General features: G+C 40.6%; 1 protein-coding gene across 3 annotated transcripts in view; it reads left to right on the plus strand.

Annotated features, from left to right (window-relative positions):
- MAP4K3 (mitogen-activated protein kinase kinase kinase kinase 3) overlaps window positions 1-16,831 on the plus strand; it is a 65,381-nt gene that overhangs the window by 562 nt on the left and 47,988 nt on the right. For all 3 annotated transcript variants that reach the window (XM_071423732.1, XM_071423742.1, XM_071423751.1), the window contains exons 2-5: window positions 7,565-7,622; window positions 9,683-9,773; window positions 12,429-12,493; window positions 14,743-14,798. In XM_071423732.1, coding sequence (XP_071279833.1) covers window positions 7,565-7,622; window positions 9,683-9,773; window positions 12,429-12,493; window positions 14,743-14,798 — 270 coding nt within the window. The remainder of the gene's footprint in view (window positions 1-7,564; window positions 7,623-9,682; window positions 9,774-12,428; window positions 12,494-14,742; window positions 14,799-16,831) is intronic.

Consider the following 16,831-nt stretch of genomic DNA (forward strand, 5'->3'; position numbering starts at 1 on the left):
GCGGCCGTGGAGCCGCCCCGGCGGTCGGCTGTGGCCGCTGCTGCTGGGTGCCGGCTCCGGCGGCTGTGTCACGGGCGGAGCTTGGGGTCGGGTCTCTTCCAGAGCGAGCCGGGGGGTGTAGGGGTGTGGGGAGCTTACTAGCTCCGTTCCTGCCCAAATGTCATCGTATTAGTCCCGGTCGCTGCTCCCGTCGCCGTCTTGTGTGGGAATGCCGGTGTATTGTGTTTGTGCCGGTGTGAGACGTGAGCGTGACCCTGGGGAGGCCGAACTGTTGTTCAGTTGTTCTCGTCTGTTAGGATGAGAGTCTTTCAGAATTCCGACCTAACTTCAGCAAACGTAGGAGAATCAAAGCTAAAGCAAAAGCAGCTAAACATAATTTGGGTTGGTTTTTCTTTTTTTTTTTATAATGCATATTGTAATTTTTGTCTGCTCTGCCAGTGAATGTTGTTACTTGTGTATCCAGCTGGCTGTTGGGATGTGGCAGCCTCTCCCTGGGATAGGATCACGCTGGTTGTAACCTGCTCTTGTGTGGCCTTGGAGCAGAGGGGAGAGCTGAAGTTTGTCGTGTGCAGCCTGGTGGAAGCATTGTTTGAACTGTGTGCTTTCCAAGCATCTTCTTGGCCTGTTTTTGTCATCACAGGGTTTGTGTGAGGAAACTTGCTTTGGGAGGCAGGACTGTAGAGAAACATGCAGAGCCATTCCACAGTTTGAGGTGCACAGAACTGGTGCTAATGCTGCCTTTCACTTTAGGTGAATGTGCCTAGAATGAAGTCTTGTTGGAGTTGGGCTGATTTTGGTTTAATCTCATCTCTTAAATGTCATGGAAGTTTCAGGACCTAAATCCTCTTGTTACTGCACTCTTGGTGTGCTAACTCCCTGCTTTATTAATTGTTTAATTGAAAGGGTGTTTTGTGTTGTTTGCCCCACCTTGCTAGCTTTCTTTGAGTATTTGTGTACTGTGCTGACCTTTTACTTGTCCAGGTCTGCTTGCCGTATGCTCTGGGTTTTTGTTTTTCTGCAAACTGTTTTATGTTGTGTGTGTATCTTTCTGCTGCAGGTTTAACTGGCATATTGACTCTGATACCTTATCAATTGAATTTTTTTCAATGTTCTGTGTGTGACTGAAGGATGTGAATTAACCAAGTCATCTGTCTTTTTGGTTTCATTTTAAGGATGTTACCTTCAACCGCAGAGTTTGGAATATTTACATATGCAATACCACTGTGCATGTGAAACCTGTTAAAGATTTGTGAAGGTTTCCTTGATGTTTATCACACTTAGATTGCAGTAACCTTCAGTTTGGCACTGCTTGTGACTTTTTCTTGTTTGAGGCACAGAGTGGATTTGTTGATGCTTACAATATGCCTGTACCAGCTGAGATAGATGGTGATATAGCAGGACCAGGATACACTAGGCTGGTATTACAATTATTTCTTCTAGATGAGAAGTAAGTGTTTTCTGGTTATATTGTGGACCCTGTAGGGAAAATGAGAGGTGCTTTGCTCTTGTGGGGGTTATTGCCTGTTTCATTCTGAGATGAGGTCTTGCCCAAGGTGTCTTCAAAGTGAAGCATAAAAGTAGCCCAAAAACAACAATGAAAGCCAGTTACTTGTGGCAAGTAGTAATATTGTCTGAAGTGTCATCCACCTGTGAGCTTACTAATGCCTTATCTTCTGTTTGTGAGTGGTTTTATAAAGCCCTTTCTTTTGCCTTCACCTGTCACCTGTAGGTGAACTTTGAGTGGATGAAATAATTGTGTGGAGCTGAAATCAGCTGTGTGCCAACAGTGCTCATCTGTGGTGGGGTTTCAGCAGAGTGCTTGGGCAGCTTCAAGCTGTAATTTGTGGTTTTGCCCCCTTAACAGAGAGAGCCACGTAGGAAAGGGTTTTCTGCTGTTAGCAAGCAGGGATTATTGCCTTAATAAGCTGACAGTCTTGTTATATTGAGTCTTGCTAAATGCTGACTTTCTGCAACCTTATTTCCTGGCAAAGTATTCAGGAGCTGAATGCAGAGCAGAGTGACATCTACTTCTCTTACTCTGTTCTAGTTGAGCTGAGCTAGGGCAGGCCATGGTTTAAATGTTTGCTTGTTTAGGAAAAAAATATATATATTAAAGAGAGGCTGAGTCACTGGTCTGGAGTTTATTGAATTTGACCTAAGAGCTGATGGTGGGGACTGAACTACAAGGGTTGGAAGGAAAGGAGGATGTGGTCAGATGGATACAATCTTGCTGCTGCGAGTCCTGCTCTCTAGGCTGGTATCTGGAAAGGGGCATGTCAGTGCACTGCCAGTGCGGATTTTTGGCTCAAGCCAATATTTTGCAGTTGTCTGCACTCCCACCAAAGTTCAGCTTTCAAAAGGGCCTTGGAGTAAATCATAATGGATTCATTGCAAGAAAGGTAATGAGTAACATGTCATGCTATTAGCTGTCTATCAAATATTCACAGTCAACAATATTGTGTATATTCTAGCTAGCACCAGTGAAACTTTGTTGTAAAAGATGAAGTCTTATGTGAATTGCTTAGTTCTGCATGTATTTCTTGTGTGGGTCATTTCTGATTTTTGTATTTCTATGTTTCATTTTTGCAAAGAATTTAGTTGTATCCAGTGGTCAGCAAAGTGTAAGAGAAGAATTAGGGTTTATTGATTGTGAATCATAGATAATGTCCTGTCCTGCTCAGTTTCAGGAAATATTCCTAAAGTCACATGAGGTAGTTGCTTAATTTTGTTTGCTCTGCAGTTATCCTTCTCACATTTAGGAAGACTTTTCTGTCTCTTGCTATGAAATTGGCATTGTAACAATCTCTAGTCCCAGATACTCTGTAAGTTGTGCCGTTCTTTTAAGGTTTGGGTCACAAAAGCTTTCCCAGGGTTTTCTGACAGAGACTGTGTTGTTAGGTTTCCTGTTTGTCCCTATCCCTGCGTGTTTGATTTTGGGAGTAACTGCACAGAGCTTGGAAGTATTTTCTGAGGTGCATGTAGGACCATTTTGTTCATGTCATTAATTTATATCGTAGCATATTTAAAAAAAAATACTGCTTTGGTTTAATAAAGGTTGAGATTCATTTGTCATCTCACAGGTCATTTGTCTAGTGCAGGTGGACCCTTCCAAAGATTTTCATCACCTTACTGCAAAAAAGGCCCTTATTTTGCTGAAATTCGGACAGTTGTGATAATTAGTGAGATTATTGTTCCTGGAGAGGTTATATATTACACTGTGTTTGTCTTCTTTCAGTTCTTTTTGGCATTTATGGCTTCAACCAGATAACAAATGAAGACAGCACAACTCATTGGGGTGCACATTGTTTGAGGTCTCATTTTTCAGAGAGGAAAGCCCTTGGGCAGGGACGTTGGTTTTGATGAGGGAAGTCGTGTATCCACCAGCTTACCTGCCTCATGCTGAAAACTTCAGGTTCTGACTATTACTGCTTTCTGCTGCCATCCATATTTTGGGGTGTCTGGTTGCTGATAGAGCTTCTGCGTGTTTCTGGGGGAGAATGTGTCCAGGTCAGATGAACCTGAATTTTGATGAACTTCTAATTTTTGGTGTCCTCTTCTCTACATGTGTGTGCCCTTGCTCCTCTTTCTCGGGGTGATCCACAAGAGCTTTAATTCCTCCTCAATTTGCTGCTTCTGAAATGTTGAAATGATGCTTTTTGATAGGCATTTTAGTCTTCCATTCTTCCTGATTGACATTACAGCTTTTGAAAGCTTCTTCACTTTGTTAGGAATAAATGTCTATGTTTTGACATCTTTCTGTTCAGCTTTAATTGGTTTTTGAAGCTTGTCAGGTAGGCAGAGAGTGAGGTGGATGTTTTGCCATCCTGTTGTTACTGCACTGAATAAGTGCTATGGGGCTTCGTTTCTGGGACTGTGGTTTCCTTAACCAGTAATCTGTGCCTTGCACAGAGGTTTTTGTTTAACATCAACTTTATCAAAGCATTGCTTTCTAAAACTGTGACTGTGTTGGGTTGTGGTATTACACTTTCTACCAGAATGTGGAAGCTAATTATTTTTAGCTGGGAGAGGTGTGAGGGTTTGAGAGAGGCTGAAGAGAAGGGCTCTAAGGGCTGGGGAGTCGCTTGGGTGCATTTTCCTGTAGAGTGGAGCTAATCAGACTCAGGAAGCCTCTTTGTACACTGGGACCAGTTTTCCCATGGAGTAGTAACCTGTTTAGAAATCATTTTGTTCAATAGTTCACACAGGAAGTGGTCAAAACCAGAAGCCTCTGTCTTAGACTTTTGCTTTTTCGGCTTTGTTGCAGCATTATATGCTTTATATTATCAGTTTCCATTTGAAGGATAATCAAAGCCTACAGTTTTTAGCTTTTATTTCTAGTTGGTGGTGATTTTTTATATAAATTTTTTTTTTCTGAGATCCTGCTGTTGTTAGAGAGTACACTAGTAATTATTTCCTGTTTAATTCGGTAGTGCTCCTTCAGCTTGACCTAGCAGTTGGAACTCCTGCTCAGATGGCAGTCTAGATCTCTGCAAGAGTATAGTTCTCTCAGCTGCTGATAGAATTAGCATCCTTCTATAGTTTTCAAGAGCAAACATTCTATAAATGCTGTATACATTTGGTAAAGTGTCTGCATGTAGATGAAGGCATTCTAGGCCTATCTTTGCCTCTGGAAAACCCATATTTCCATTGACACAGTGAAATGTGCATTTGAAGGATGCTGCTCATGGAAATGGGTGGTGCTGTAAACCTCAGCATCACAAAAGCTGGGAATTAGAGCAGGTAACAGTGTAATTGGTAACAAAAAATGAGCCAGGGTTTTCTTACCTGAGCCTCTTCAAAATTTTAGTTGCATTTTGTCAGCTCAGAAATACCTGTTTGAAATCATTCTTCAGCCACTTACTGCTTACTGATTTTCCAGTCTCAAAACCCATAAGGAACTGGCAATTTCAGTGGGATTTTCCTAAATAAAAGTCTAAGACAGTGTCCTCCACATTCTGAGGTGCTGTGTGGTACATACTTAGGCACCCCCAAATTCAGGGTCACAGCCAGCTCCAGCAGGTGTTCAGAACCATACGGTGCTTCAGTCATTCTCAGTCTCTCATTCAAGTGAGCTTGGAGAAGGAATTGCTTCACAGCTGATTATTTGAAAGGTGTTTGGGATCTAGTAAAACCTGTCAGGGGTATCTTATTCCCATCCCTAGCCTTTACAAGGAGCCCTTGTGTCACTACAATCAGAATAATCTTTTTATTATTCAGATTAACAAAGACAATTCATATTCCTGCTGTTGATAACACCCTCAATGCTGATAACCCAAATGGAACAAGATGCAAAATTATAACTTATACAGGCTCTCAACTTGGAGTCATGTTTTTTTAATCTATGCCCTTAAGCACAGGGTAGCCTGCTGTTGCTGAAGGTGTTGGTGGCCTGCATTAAATCAGATTTTCTTCCTCCTTTCTGGCTTTCATAAGTCCAGGAAAACTTTCTGTCCCAGTGTCTCCATAGGGACCTATGGAGCCATAGTCAGTGACACAAATTCCTGACAGCTGGACATAGTATTGTTAAAAATAAATAAAAAAATCATGAGCAGGGGTTCTGAGGCCTGTGAAATGTTTTCATACTGGCTTGTGCAGAGTGTGTAACTTCAGGATCTTCTCTCTTGTATCCACTACAGTTGTATCTCTTTGATCATACTATTGGTACAAGTTTGCCCTAAAACAAGTCTGTAAGTGTTAACAAGTCCCCCTGATGATCACAGGTCAGCTTGGTTAAAGCTTCAGTAACTTTTCTTGTTTGTCTTGGAGGTTAAAAAATGCTGATGTTTGATTAATGAACATTTTGCTTCTGTTTGTTTCTTGCTGTGAACAGAGTATGTTAGGAAAAGAAATAAGGAGTAAAAATCCTAGCTCATGCTTCAGTGGTGGCACTTTCTCATGTGTTGCCTTTATTCTGTGGTACAGATGAAAGGAACTCATGTTTTTGCTGTTCTAAATGTCTATGCATCTTTTCCACCATTGAGGGTTGGAGATATTGCTGCCATTGGTGGGGTGGATAAATAATGACTTACAGGGAAGGCTGCCAGAGAAAATTTATTTGTTAACTGTTTTCTTCCACAGTCAATCAGATTTGGACTACTCCTTGACTTCCATAGGATTCCCACTGGTCTCAGAATCTCTCTGCCTGCAAATGATTTGCAAATGCCAGCGCTCTCAGCATTGCAGCAGTGTTGCTATGCCAAAGAATAGTGAGAAGCTTGAGATAGCTGTCCAAGGAGTGAGCTGAGTAAATCTCTAAACACAGGAATACCCTCTGCATTTATTTCCAGACTTTATTCTTGTTCACTTTTTATAGTCTTAGGGATATTTTCCCCTCCACTTTCGGTTCCACAACTAAGTCCCAAGCTGCCATGTAACAAACCTTGCACATACTTGGTGAGTCCATAAAGGCTCTGAGTCCTGACTTCCTGAAGTGACTTAAATGAGACTATTAGCAGCTTACAAGGTGGATCCCTGGCTACATGTGTTAGGTTCTGTAGTTCTGGTCTTTGCAAAAGCAGCCTCTGAGCCCTGCTTGCCTGGGCACTGCAATCTGTACTCCTACAGGTAGCAAGCCTCCCCTGGGGAGAGAAGAGGCTGTAGCTGGGCATCCTTCAGGAGCTGCTGCTGCTGCTGCTTTAGTGGTGGGAAGCAGCTTTGCTGCCTTCTCTCCATGGCTGGGTGCACGGGCACAGAAATGCTCTGAAAGGCCTGGGCAAATGGCTTCTTGGCTTTCACTTAGAAGTCCAATGGTACAGTTGTAGAAGAGAAATAATTTTTATAGTAATTTATGTTGCTTCTTAATGGCTTTTCAAAAATGTAGTTTCCTTGGTTGCTCAGTAGAACCAAGGCCTTAGCAGGATAGAGCTCTGTTGGCCAGAGCATGGTGCTAATGGCATCAGGGTTGTGGGTTTGATCCCTCTATGGACCATTCACTTAGGAACTGGACTTGATCCTTGTGGATCCCTTCCAATTCTGAACATTCCATGTGTGAAAATGCAGTGAAGCTCCTGAGTCATTGCTGCTGCAGTTGGCTGCTGTGTGTCTAAAGGGAATGTTTTGAGGGGAATGCTCCCTAACTCCTTTATTGCTGCCTTGCTTTTTTCAACCCTTTGCAGCAAGGGGAGGCTGTTGTTTTTGGAGAAGGTTCAAGGGGTCTCGCACATAGCAAAATGAAGAAGAAGCATTGCATTGCTCATCTAGGAGTCTTCCAAGTGGTCCCACACACTGCAGAGCACAGCCCTTGGTGTGCCCTGGATCCCTTGGCTGCTGAGTGACCCATGTGTGTTACACCTGCTTTTCAGACTCTCAGTGGTTGGTTTGTTTATGGGTTTTCACATAGAAGCACAGCGTGGTTGAGGGCTTGCATAATTCAAGCAGACTTAAAGCTTCAGCTCTCATTATAAATCAGCTGTTTAGTGTTCCCCAACAAGTGGTTCCACTGTGTTAAACCCTTGTGTGCCTCAGTTGCTCTTTTGACTACTGCAGTCAGAGAGCAATAAGTCAAGAATGCAGAGGTGGGTGCTGCATTCTGCTTTCTAAATACTCCTTTTTTGTTTTTTTATAGGCTAGAAATGTCAACACGGGTGAGCTTGCAGCAATTAAAGTAATAAAACTAGAACCAGGTAAGTGGTTTCTTAAGTAGGACACAGAAACTTAACTTAAATATTTTTGTGCTTAAGATAACAATTGTACAAAATCAATCAAGTCCACTTATTGAAAGAAGGTGTAGGAAAAAGTACACTGTTCTAAAAAAAAATCATGGGAAACAAGATGTAAGAAGAAAAATGTAATTGGAGTACAGTTAAGTGAAAGCTGATTAAAATTTCATTGAGAATTGTGGGGTTTTTTGTCCTGTGTTCGACCCATGTGTTATAAAAATTTCTGGAACACAAGAAGACAGCAAGGCAAAAAACTTGCCTGGTAAAAGAGTAGAGGAAGAACTAAAAGAAGGGTGAAATAATAGCTGAACATTAGTATCTGGGAGTTGAGTACATTTCCTGAAAATCTTTTGGAGAGTCTGATTAGGACATCACTGCTAGATTTATCCTTGCACTGTGCTTCTGTGGTGATTTCACAAAGCACATGTGCCCTACAGATCAGTTCTCAGCCTGCAGTCTGTTCTATTAATAAGAGTAGGCCTGTTGAATAGGATTAATCTGGGAAATAAAACATCCAGACTTTTTGTTTAACTGCTGGTGTTCCATTTCCAGATTTAATGTTGGGGTGTGTGTAATATTTTAACTACCTGGTTTGATCCTTAAGGTCTGTGTGGGCAAGAAGGGAAAGAAGGTATTCAGTTTTTTCCATTTTTCCCCTTAGAGTTCTGGATGGGGTTAGAAATGTTGTGTTTTCACAGTATGTATACATTTAAAAGTTCAAGACAGGACAGTATGTTACTAGGTAGTTCAAAAAGTGTGTGTTAATCACACTTCTTTTCCTGACACTGAAAGTGTGATCTCAAATGCTTCTGTCTAGTTCTGCTTCTTTGTTTTTCTTATGTCAGTTCCCATTGCTGGAGTCCTTGGCTGTGCATGACGTGGGTTATCAGTCCAGCTAACTGTGCTGTGGGCAGAGCATGGGGATACCCTGGGGAAACACCCCCGTGCTCTGGTGATGGGTGAATGATTGGCATCTTGCACTTCAGTATTTTTGGCAGCCTTTGGACACCTGAGTGGTGCTCAGAGAGCAGACTTCAGCTGCCCAATTTTGGAAGTTTTGCAGATTGGTGTACAGTGTGCAGACTGTTTAGGGACTTGTTTTAAGGCTTTATGCTACTTTTATTTTGAATGCCGTGAAAATGCTGGTCACACACTGGAGGAATTGTGTCCTTTCAGGGAGGTCCATGTGTGAAAATAAATTCCTCTGTTCTTTAGTGTCTGTGTGTTTAAAAGTCTGGCCAGGAAGCCATCAGCAGCACACTACAGATAGATGTTGACTTGCAGCTTATGATTTGAAATTTGCTGTCAGTTAAATAAAACATATGGGAGTATCATGTTTCTGGTTATAAATAACTCAATGGATAGGTCATCAGTATGTTAATGTACTGGGGAAAAACTTAAAACATTCCCAAAAGAAAAATATCTCAGCTGTGTGTTAAGTTTCACACATGATTTTCTCAGTGTGCACATCTGGTAAGAACCTTTAATAGAAAGACTGGGACAACCATAGTACCAAATGGTGAGATTCAGGTAAATGTCACCCCTGTGTCAATGTTTTCTGGATGTGAGTTACAGTCCATAAATTTACATTCTTGTGGAGTCTGAAATGTTGCAGCAGCAGTCTACTAGTGACTGGTTTTGGGGTTTTTTTTTTGCTTAGGAAGATGAGCTAACGAGAATGGGCATGTGGCCAAAAATAGCAAAGTTTTGTTATGCTTTTAGGAACCCAGGCTATTGGCAGGGCTTATGCAGATGGACACAGTGGGGTCTCAGGGAAAATAAGGACTTGAGAAAGAGCTATCAGCAGATGTGAGGTCCATCTGTCCCAGAATGAAACTTCAGAATATCGTTACTTATTGCTAAGCCCTTGCTAATAAATACTGATTTACGGCTGATTTATGTCTGTGAGACTTGCAGATAATTAGTCTTAATTGCTAAGAATGTTTATTTTATAAACATGTGCTGAAAGTTAAGATGTGATTATAACCCAGGCCAAAGAAAATACTCGTTCTACTGCATTTCAGGAGAAGATTTTGCTGTTGTGCAGCAGGAAATCATTATGATGAAAGACTGTAAACATCCGAACATTGTTGCTTATTTTGGCAGCTATCTCAGGTACAGTTTGTTTCTTTTGTTCACTTAAAAATGTGTCCCTGTTGCCTTGTAAAGGACAAATCTATAAGGTGACATGGGCAAAATATAATTTACCAAGTATTATCCACTTGTGTATTTTTTTCATTCACCTTCAAATATCTTCTATTTACTACAGTGTCTCTCTCTAAATAATCTTTCTTCCAGCAAAATTGTTCAGTGACCACATAGTCATGTTTTCTTGCAAATAAGTTGATGCTTAAAAGCTTTGAATCTAATATATAAGTGGAAAATTAAGCAGAAGTATGTCAAGTATGAAGTGTCTGTGTATATGGTGTCTTGTAAATCTGTTTCAGTAGAATGTCTGTTTTTCCAACATGTGAACTTCTGACCAGAATGTAAAGGTTTTGTGTTTGTTTCTGGAGGTGAGGTTATTTGCATTGTAGAAACATTGACAAATGTACTCAATTGTCTTACCAGCTACTTCTTTTAACCAGTCGTAGTGGGAGCAGATTGCTTAGCATAACTAATAAAAAGTTGCTTCTGGTGATATTTTAAATTTCATGTGAAGACAGTGCAGAAACAACTACTATTGTTGCACTCAACTTTCTTGACCATTTTTGTATTGAAACACTGACTCTTCTGTACTCAAGCTGGAGGTGAGAGTGCTTCTTTTTTTGTCTGGGCAATCAAGTCACTCTCTTTGAGATCTTTTGCTGCCTGACCTTTTGTTTTCTAAGCATATTTCAATGCTAAGAAGAATAAGGAAAATACCCTTGTCCTATACTTGCTAGTCATCAGCATATTGTTCCCCAAGGATTTCTTTTGTTTGTGTAGGGATTTTTCAGACAGTGACATTTCTGCCTTCCTGTTGGCCTGGGTGTTAAGTTGCAGACCCTCAGTGGTACTGTTGGTCCTGTCTCTGTTTTGCTTGCTGCTCAGGCCATATGCTCTGTAGAAAGACTCTACACTGTTTCTCTTGGTTGTTACAGGGATCTTCACCTGTCTCAAAGTGCTTAGGCACAGTGATAAAAGGCTAGATTGAAACTAAGAAATGTAGTCACCTCTTCTGATCCTCTTATGTTCTTTTTCTGTTTTCTGTAGGGCTTTTGCACACTGGGAATTGAATGCCCAGTAAGCAAGTGAGAATTTGCAGTACTTTAATTCTTCATGTCTCTTACTTTGCTGGGAGAGTTCTGGCTTCTTCCCACTTCCACAGTGCTGCTACTTTTGGCAGCAAACAGGATGCAGCCACATGGGCCCATGAGTGCCCCCAAAAGTGTCCCTATCTTGAGTCCTGCATCATTGTGGGGAACAAAGAAGGGACTTGGAAATGCCTCTTCAGTGGTTCTTTCTTACTCAGCTTTCTTGCACGGGTTGTCACAGTACTTCTGTGTCTGGCTTTGGTCAGCTATTTCAGTGGAAAGTTTTAATATTATTTCAAGCAAGGCATTAATTGAGCCCTTAAAACGTATGGAGTTAACAGCCAGGGAATTCTGCTGCTTAAAACTCCTGTAATGCTTGGACAATACCTTTCCCACCCCTAGAGGAAGCAGCTGGGAATGTAGCTGTGAGGGCCATGTGCACCCTGGACATAAAAGGGGAGGACATCCAAGAAAGACAGAGTTCTCCTTGGAGCAGCAGCTATTCTAGCTGTCACCTGCTGGTGAGAGCACTTGCAGTTTGCAGCTCAGGAGATAAGATCAGCACTTCCCCCATTGCCTTGCAAAAACCCTGACACAAATGTCTCAGTTGTTCTAACAGAGCCTTAGGAGTGCAAGACCAGGTCATCAGGGAGCTGCAGAACAACCATCAGTCTTCCTTTTGGTTCTCCTGTGTTACTGTCTGCTCTAAGGTGGTTGTATGGGATTTTTTTTTTCCACCTGAGCACTTTGATGGCCAGGAATGACTAGGCAAGTCCCAGATTTTTTGCTCTGCACAGTGCCTTTTTGTGGCCACATCTTAGCAATGAAAATTACTGAGTGAAAATAGTTAATGGCCATGATAGAAGATACTTTTAAATCCTTCAGCCCGTTATCTATTCTTGGAAAGCACCTTTTGTGGAGGTACAGTGAATCACACTGAATTGATTCCCTTAGTGAGGGAAGAAGAGCTAAGTAACTTACCTTCTGACCCTGCCACCAAAAATATCCATAGGTTTTTTTGAAGGAAAAGACTTTATCTGAGCAGGTACTTACCCACAGCCAGGGCTGTGCTCTGCCTAGCTTTGACTAAAGCACTACAGTTTCATTTAATTTGCTGTGAAAGAAATTTAGTTGAGAGACTCCTGGGGCTTTTTGTTTTGTATTTTTTTTCTTGTTTGTGTTAACTCCTATGCTATGAAAAAAGTGGAGAAGTGAAAATAAGGAAGAAATAAGAACCCACATCTGTTTTGTCTCTACTCTCAGAAAAATGTATTTCAACAAAAATCAGTGTGAATGTTTCACTAATGCTGTTTTTCTTTTTTCATTAAAGTAGAATATTTTTGACTTTTTCATTCGTTACTGTTAAGACAGTGAAGTGTCACATAAGGACTAAATTATACTCATTATTTGACTTGTACTTTCCATAATATAGAGCATGTTGTGTTGTGCTTTATAGTGTTTGAGTCCTCTGACTTATCTTTTACAAGTCCTCTGCAAATCTGACAGCTAATGAATGGTTTTATTCACTCTTTAGACGAGACAAGCTATGGATCTGCATGGAGTTCTGTGGAGGTGGCTCTCTACAGGATATTTATCATGGTATGTTAAGACTTTATTCCTTAAAATCTAAGTACAGCTTATTTTCAAAAACTGAAATGATTGCAGTGTTTTGGAATTAGAGGAGGAATTTTAGTGTCCATAATAATTCATTGAAGGTTAATTTTAGCTTATCTTTTACTTAATTGGTTTGGGTTTTGTAAATAACATTAGTGGGGCAGGGTGGGGGGGTGTGCTGCAGAAATTATTTCCATCCTTCAGGGCCTCATATGCCCATCACTGCTTTTCAAAGGCTGTAAAATTTTTGGCAATATTTGTAAAATATTTGACAATCTTACATTGTAAAAAGAAAAAAATGATGTCTTGATCTGTGCTGTCTTGCTTCATAGCCATTTTGTTTCTGAGCTTTTGACCTTTATTTTAATATAATCCATACCACTTCCTACAGAAACCTAGGTATGTGGATTGATTAGCTTGGATGCTCTTGTCCTTTGTAAACTGTTTGGATGTTTGCATACCAGTATTGTATTCCATGAGGATATTTCTAAATTTTTTCAGGGTTTTTTTAAGCTGGGTATGTGACATGTGAAAAGCAAAGGTGGTCTCTATATTTGCTTTAGGGTTGGCTTCAGTGAGCAGTCAAAGAAACAAGGGCTGTCTGTGAATCTGTTGGATAAAGACAGGATCAATCAACTGCTTGCTATTTTTCAAGAGACAAAATCAGTTTTGAAGGACTTTATTGCCCTGGAATTAAGACCTTTGTAGGAAAGGAGTATGCTCTAAGTGAGTAACGGCTTTGGGGTTCTCAGGTGATGTTTTTTTATTGAGGAAGTCTATTTATATTCTAACTTGTGAAGATTTTACGTGTGAGGGTCTCTTGTGCATAAACAGCTTTTTACGTTTACCTTGGGTGCAATTAAAAGAAGCACCAATTCACAAGTTCCTGCCTTGTTCCTGTCATAGTTGTTTCAGTGTGGCCTTGGTGATCCTTTAACTCTTTACTAATTTTGAGAAAAGCATCATGTTTAATAGGCTTTGTTTTGTGGGACACCTGTAGAGTAGGAAATGAGCTCATGCCACATAAATGCCTGAGCAGATGTCTACAGGAGTGGCTTCCCGTTGCAGCTGATTTTTGGCTTCTCTGCTGGTAGTTAGAATGGAAGGTTCTTTTCTGCTCTTTATTATGTTTCAGAGAGTCCTATTCCAGTTGAACTATAGGCCTCTGTAACCTTGAGTCATTTAAGTTAATCAGAATGAAATTTCTCAAAACAAAAATAGATGCCTAGATCCGCCTACTGTGGGTGCCAGTATATATAGTTTTGTGTGGGTTTGGAGCTTTTCTTTCAGAAAAGAGAAGTTGGGTGTAGACTTACTTTGAAGATATGTTGCATGATACCAACATTGTAGAAGCTAAGCATTTCGATTCTTTAATCTAGATTTGTTCTTAACTTTCTACTCCTTCAGTGTCCTTTGAGAAACTCCATCCACCTTCTCTTTGTTTTTTGTGCAAAACCTGAAAAGCTTACAGTCAGGACTGCATTTCCTGGTCTTAAACCCCTTTAATTTCAGGATCAAAGTCCAGTGACTGGAATGAGTCACAGACAATTCCTTGCTTGCCGCTCGCTGTTTTGTTTGCGTATTTGTTCAGAATTTAATTGTCTTCCTCTAAGAGATGTAAGTGAAGCTGGACCCTTGAGGGAGAGAAAGATTTCTCCTTCCCTTGGGAAACTGCTGAACCTGTTTACAGGGGGAGTTTGAGAAGGTGCTTGGTGTGGCAGGCCCAGGAGCAGCAGTGCTGCCAGCTGATTTCAGAGAAAGGCTGAGAAGCTGGAGGGAACAGTTTCTCTGGCAGTGGGAAGGATGGAAGGAGAGATCAGGTCACAAATGGTACAAAGAACTGCCCAGGGCTCAAAGGGGACTGAACAGAGTTGGCTGCAGCTCTGAGTCACTGAGTTGAAAGTCCAGCCCTCTATAGAAGAACACAATGGGTTTGTTCAGGGGAAAGAGTTAGGCTTAAATCATTACTTATGCTTCTTTTTCCTAAGTACTGTGAGATTTAAATACAGAAGAATTAGTAGTTTCCATTCTAACCATACTGAACATTTTTGACTTTAAAAAATGCTATGATCTTTAGGGTGCTCAGTCTGGGATAAAGACTAAGCACATTAACTTAGAGACTAGTAGTGTAAGGTCCTGTCAGTTTGAATGAAAGTAATTGAGGTATGGATTTGGAATGGGCAGTATCTTACCCAATTTTGAGATTTTTTTTTTCTTTTTCCCTTCTATTTCAGTGACTGGACCACTATCAGAGCAACAGATTGCTTATGTTAGCAGAGAAACACTACAGGTAGTGTCTCCTCAGGTTCTTGTGGTTGTCTTTTAATGTAAAAGTATTAAAAGTTAAGAATAAAAGCTACAAATAACATGTGATGCCATGGAAATCCGGTAACTGGATGACACAGCGCTTTTCTCGGACTTTTGAGGAGGTCCCATATTAAAGCCTAGAAATTTATATAATTGCATAACCTCAATTACCCTGGATCACTTGAAGAAAGCTCTTGTCATCTTTCTGCTGTTAATTTTTTTTTTAAGGGGGGAAGCAGTGTGTTTTCTTAATCTGTATTTATGGTATAAATTAGTTACTGCATGTTTGAAGGAAAATTAAAACACTCCATTTTGCATATCTAATAATTGATCTGTGCCAATAGGAAAAAAAATGCCTGTGTGCTTGAGATATTGAAGCCATTAGCCTCTCCTTGTGGGTTTGCTAGCTTTCATTTTTCTTTCCTAAGTTACAGGTTCAATACAGCAGTAAAACTTAACCAGAGACTGCTTTTCTGATGGATGTCTTACTTCCCTCTGAGAGAGCAGTTCTTGAATTGTAGTGAGGGCAAACCTGTTGAATGCCATCAGCTGAAATCTGCTGCCTCTCACTCTTTGAAGATGGCTCTGTTCCAAGCCATCTCCCTTGGTTGTCACTTAGCATCTCCCTGTGCTATGCCAGACACTGCTGCCTTCTGACTTGCAGGATGTGGCGCTTTGTTTTTACTTACAGATCAGGCTTATGTGACATCTGGGAGCGTTAAGGGGTTTGAGTCTTTAAACCCTTTTGTTCTTAGACACTTGTAGAATGGTTTGCATTAGAAGGGGCCTTTAAAGACCCCCCTGCAATGAGCAGGGACATCTTTCACTAGATGACATTGCTCAGAGCCCTGTCCAACCTGACCCTGAATGTTTCCAGAGATGGGGCATCCACCACCTCTCTCTGCAACCTCTCCAGTAGTTCATCAGCATCACAATAAAAGAATTCTTCCTTATATGTAATCTGAATCTACCCTCCTTTACTTGAAAACCATTACACCCTGTCCTGTCACAAGAGGCCCTGCTAAAAGTTTCTCCCCATCTTTCTTATGAGACCTCTGCACATTGGCTGAGGATGCCCTTGATCCCACTGTCTGTATCAACAGTGGAGATACTGAAAAGTCTAGTGTGGGACCCTGAGGGACACCACTTGTCACTGTGGACATTGAGCTTGTTTACCACTGCTCTCTGGATACAATCATTTAGCAATTCATTACCCACCAGACAGTCCATCAATCAATTCCATAATCTTCTTAGATATGGAGGAGTAAGTAGTCTGGAATGGAATTTATGAAGCCATTTATTTGTATGGGAAGATATCTTGGTTAATATGTATAAATTGTATGTGAGAAAAAAAGCTTACTATATTGTGTTTTCTAAATGTTATTCATTGACCCATTTTTCTATATTTTAAATTGTCTGTAAATACATGTTTATAATACTCTGACCAAATATAATGCATGTAGTTTCAGATAACTTGTTGCAGCTTATAATGGAACACCATTTTCTCAAGTAAGAAGTCTGAGAATATAGGCTATTGTCCATCCACAGAAGTGATTTGTCCAACATTAATTTTGCTACCATTGTCCATGAATCCAGAGTCTCACTTGGATGCTGATGTTAACATTCAGTTTCCATATTTAGAAGCCCATTGAATCCTCCATTTTCAAAATATACCTGCTGTCCATTTTGCTGGAATCTGTGAGATTTGATTCTGAAAAGATAGATCTTTTAAATATGACTTTTAAAGTAATAAAACTCTGACATTCAGTTTCGAAAATGGTGACTTCACATTCTTTCCAGGGCAGTACTAAAAGTGTGTGAATTAATGGCCTTTGTATGCTAGTAGCATCTCCTTAAAAGAGATTTAAGGAGTGTACATGGGACTACTCTGCCTAATGCCAGTTGTTGCAGTGGTCTGGTAGATGCTGTGATTAATTACACTTTAAATTTTGCAGTCAACTCTCTGATGTCTTGCATGAACTGGCCAAAAAATATGAATCTTTACATGGATATTTC

This window comes from Agelaius tricolor, unplaced genomic scaffold (assembly GCF_023055355.1).
Source record: "Agelaius tricolor isolate 1412-34295 unplaced genomic scaffold, bAgeTri1.0.p SCAF_1, whole genome shotgun sequence".
Classification (NCBI taxonomy): domain Eukaryota; kingdom Metazoa; phylum Chordata; class Aves; order Passeriformes; family Icteridae; genus Agelaius; species Agelaius tricolor.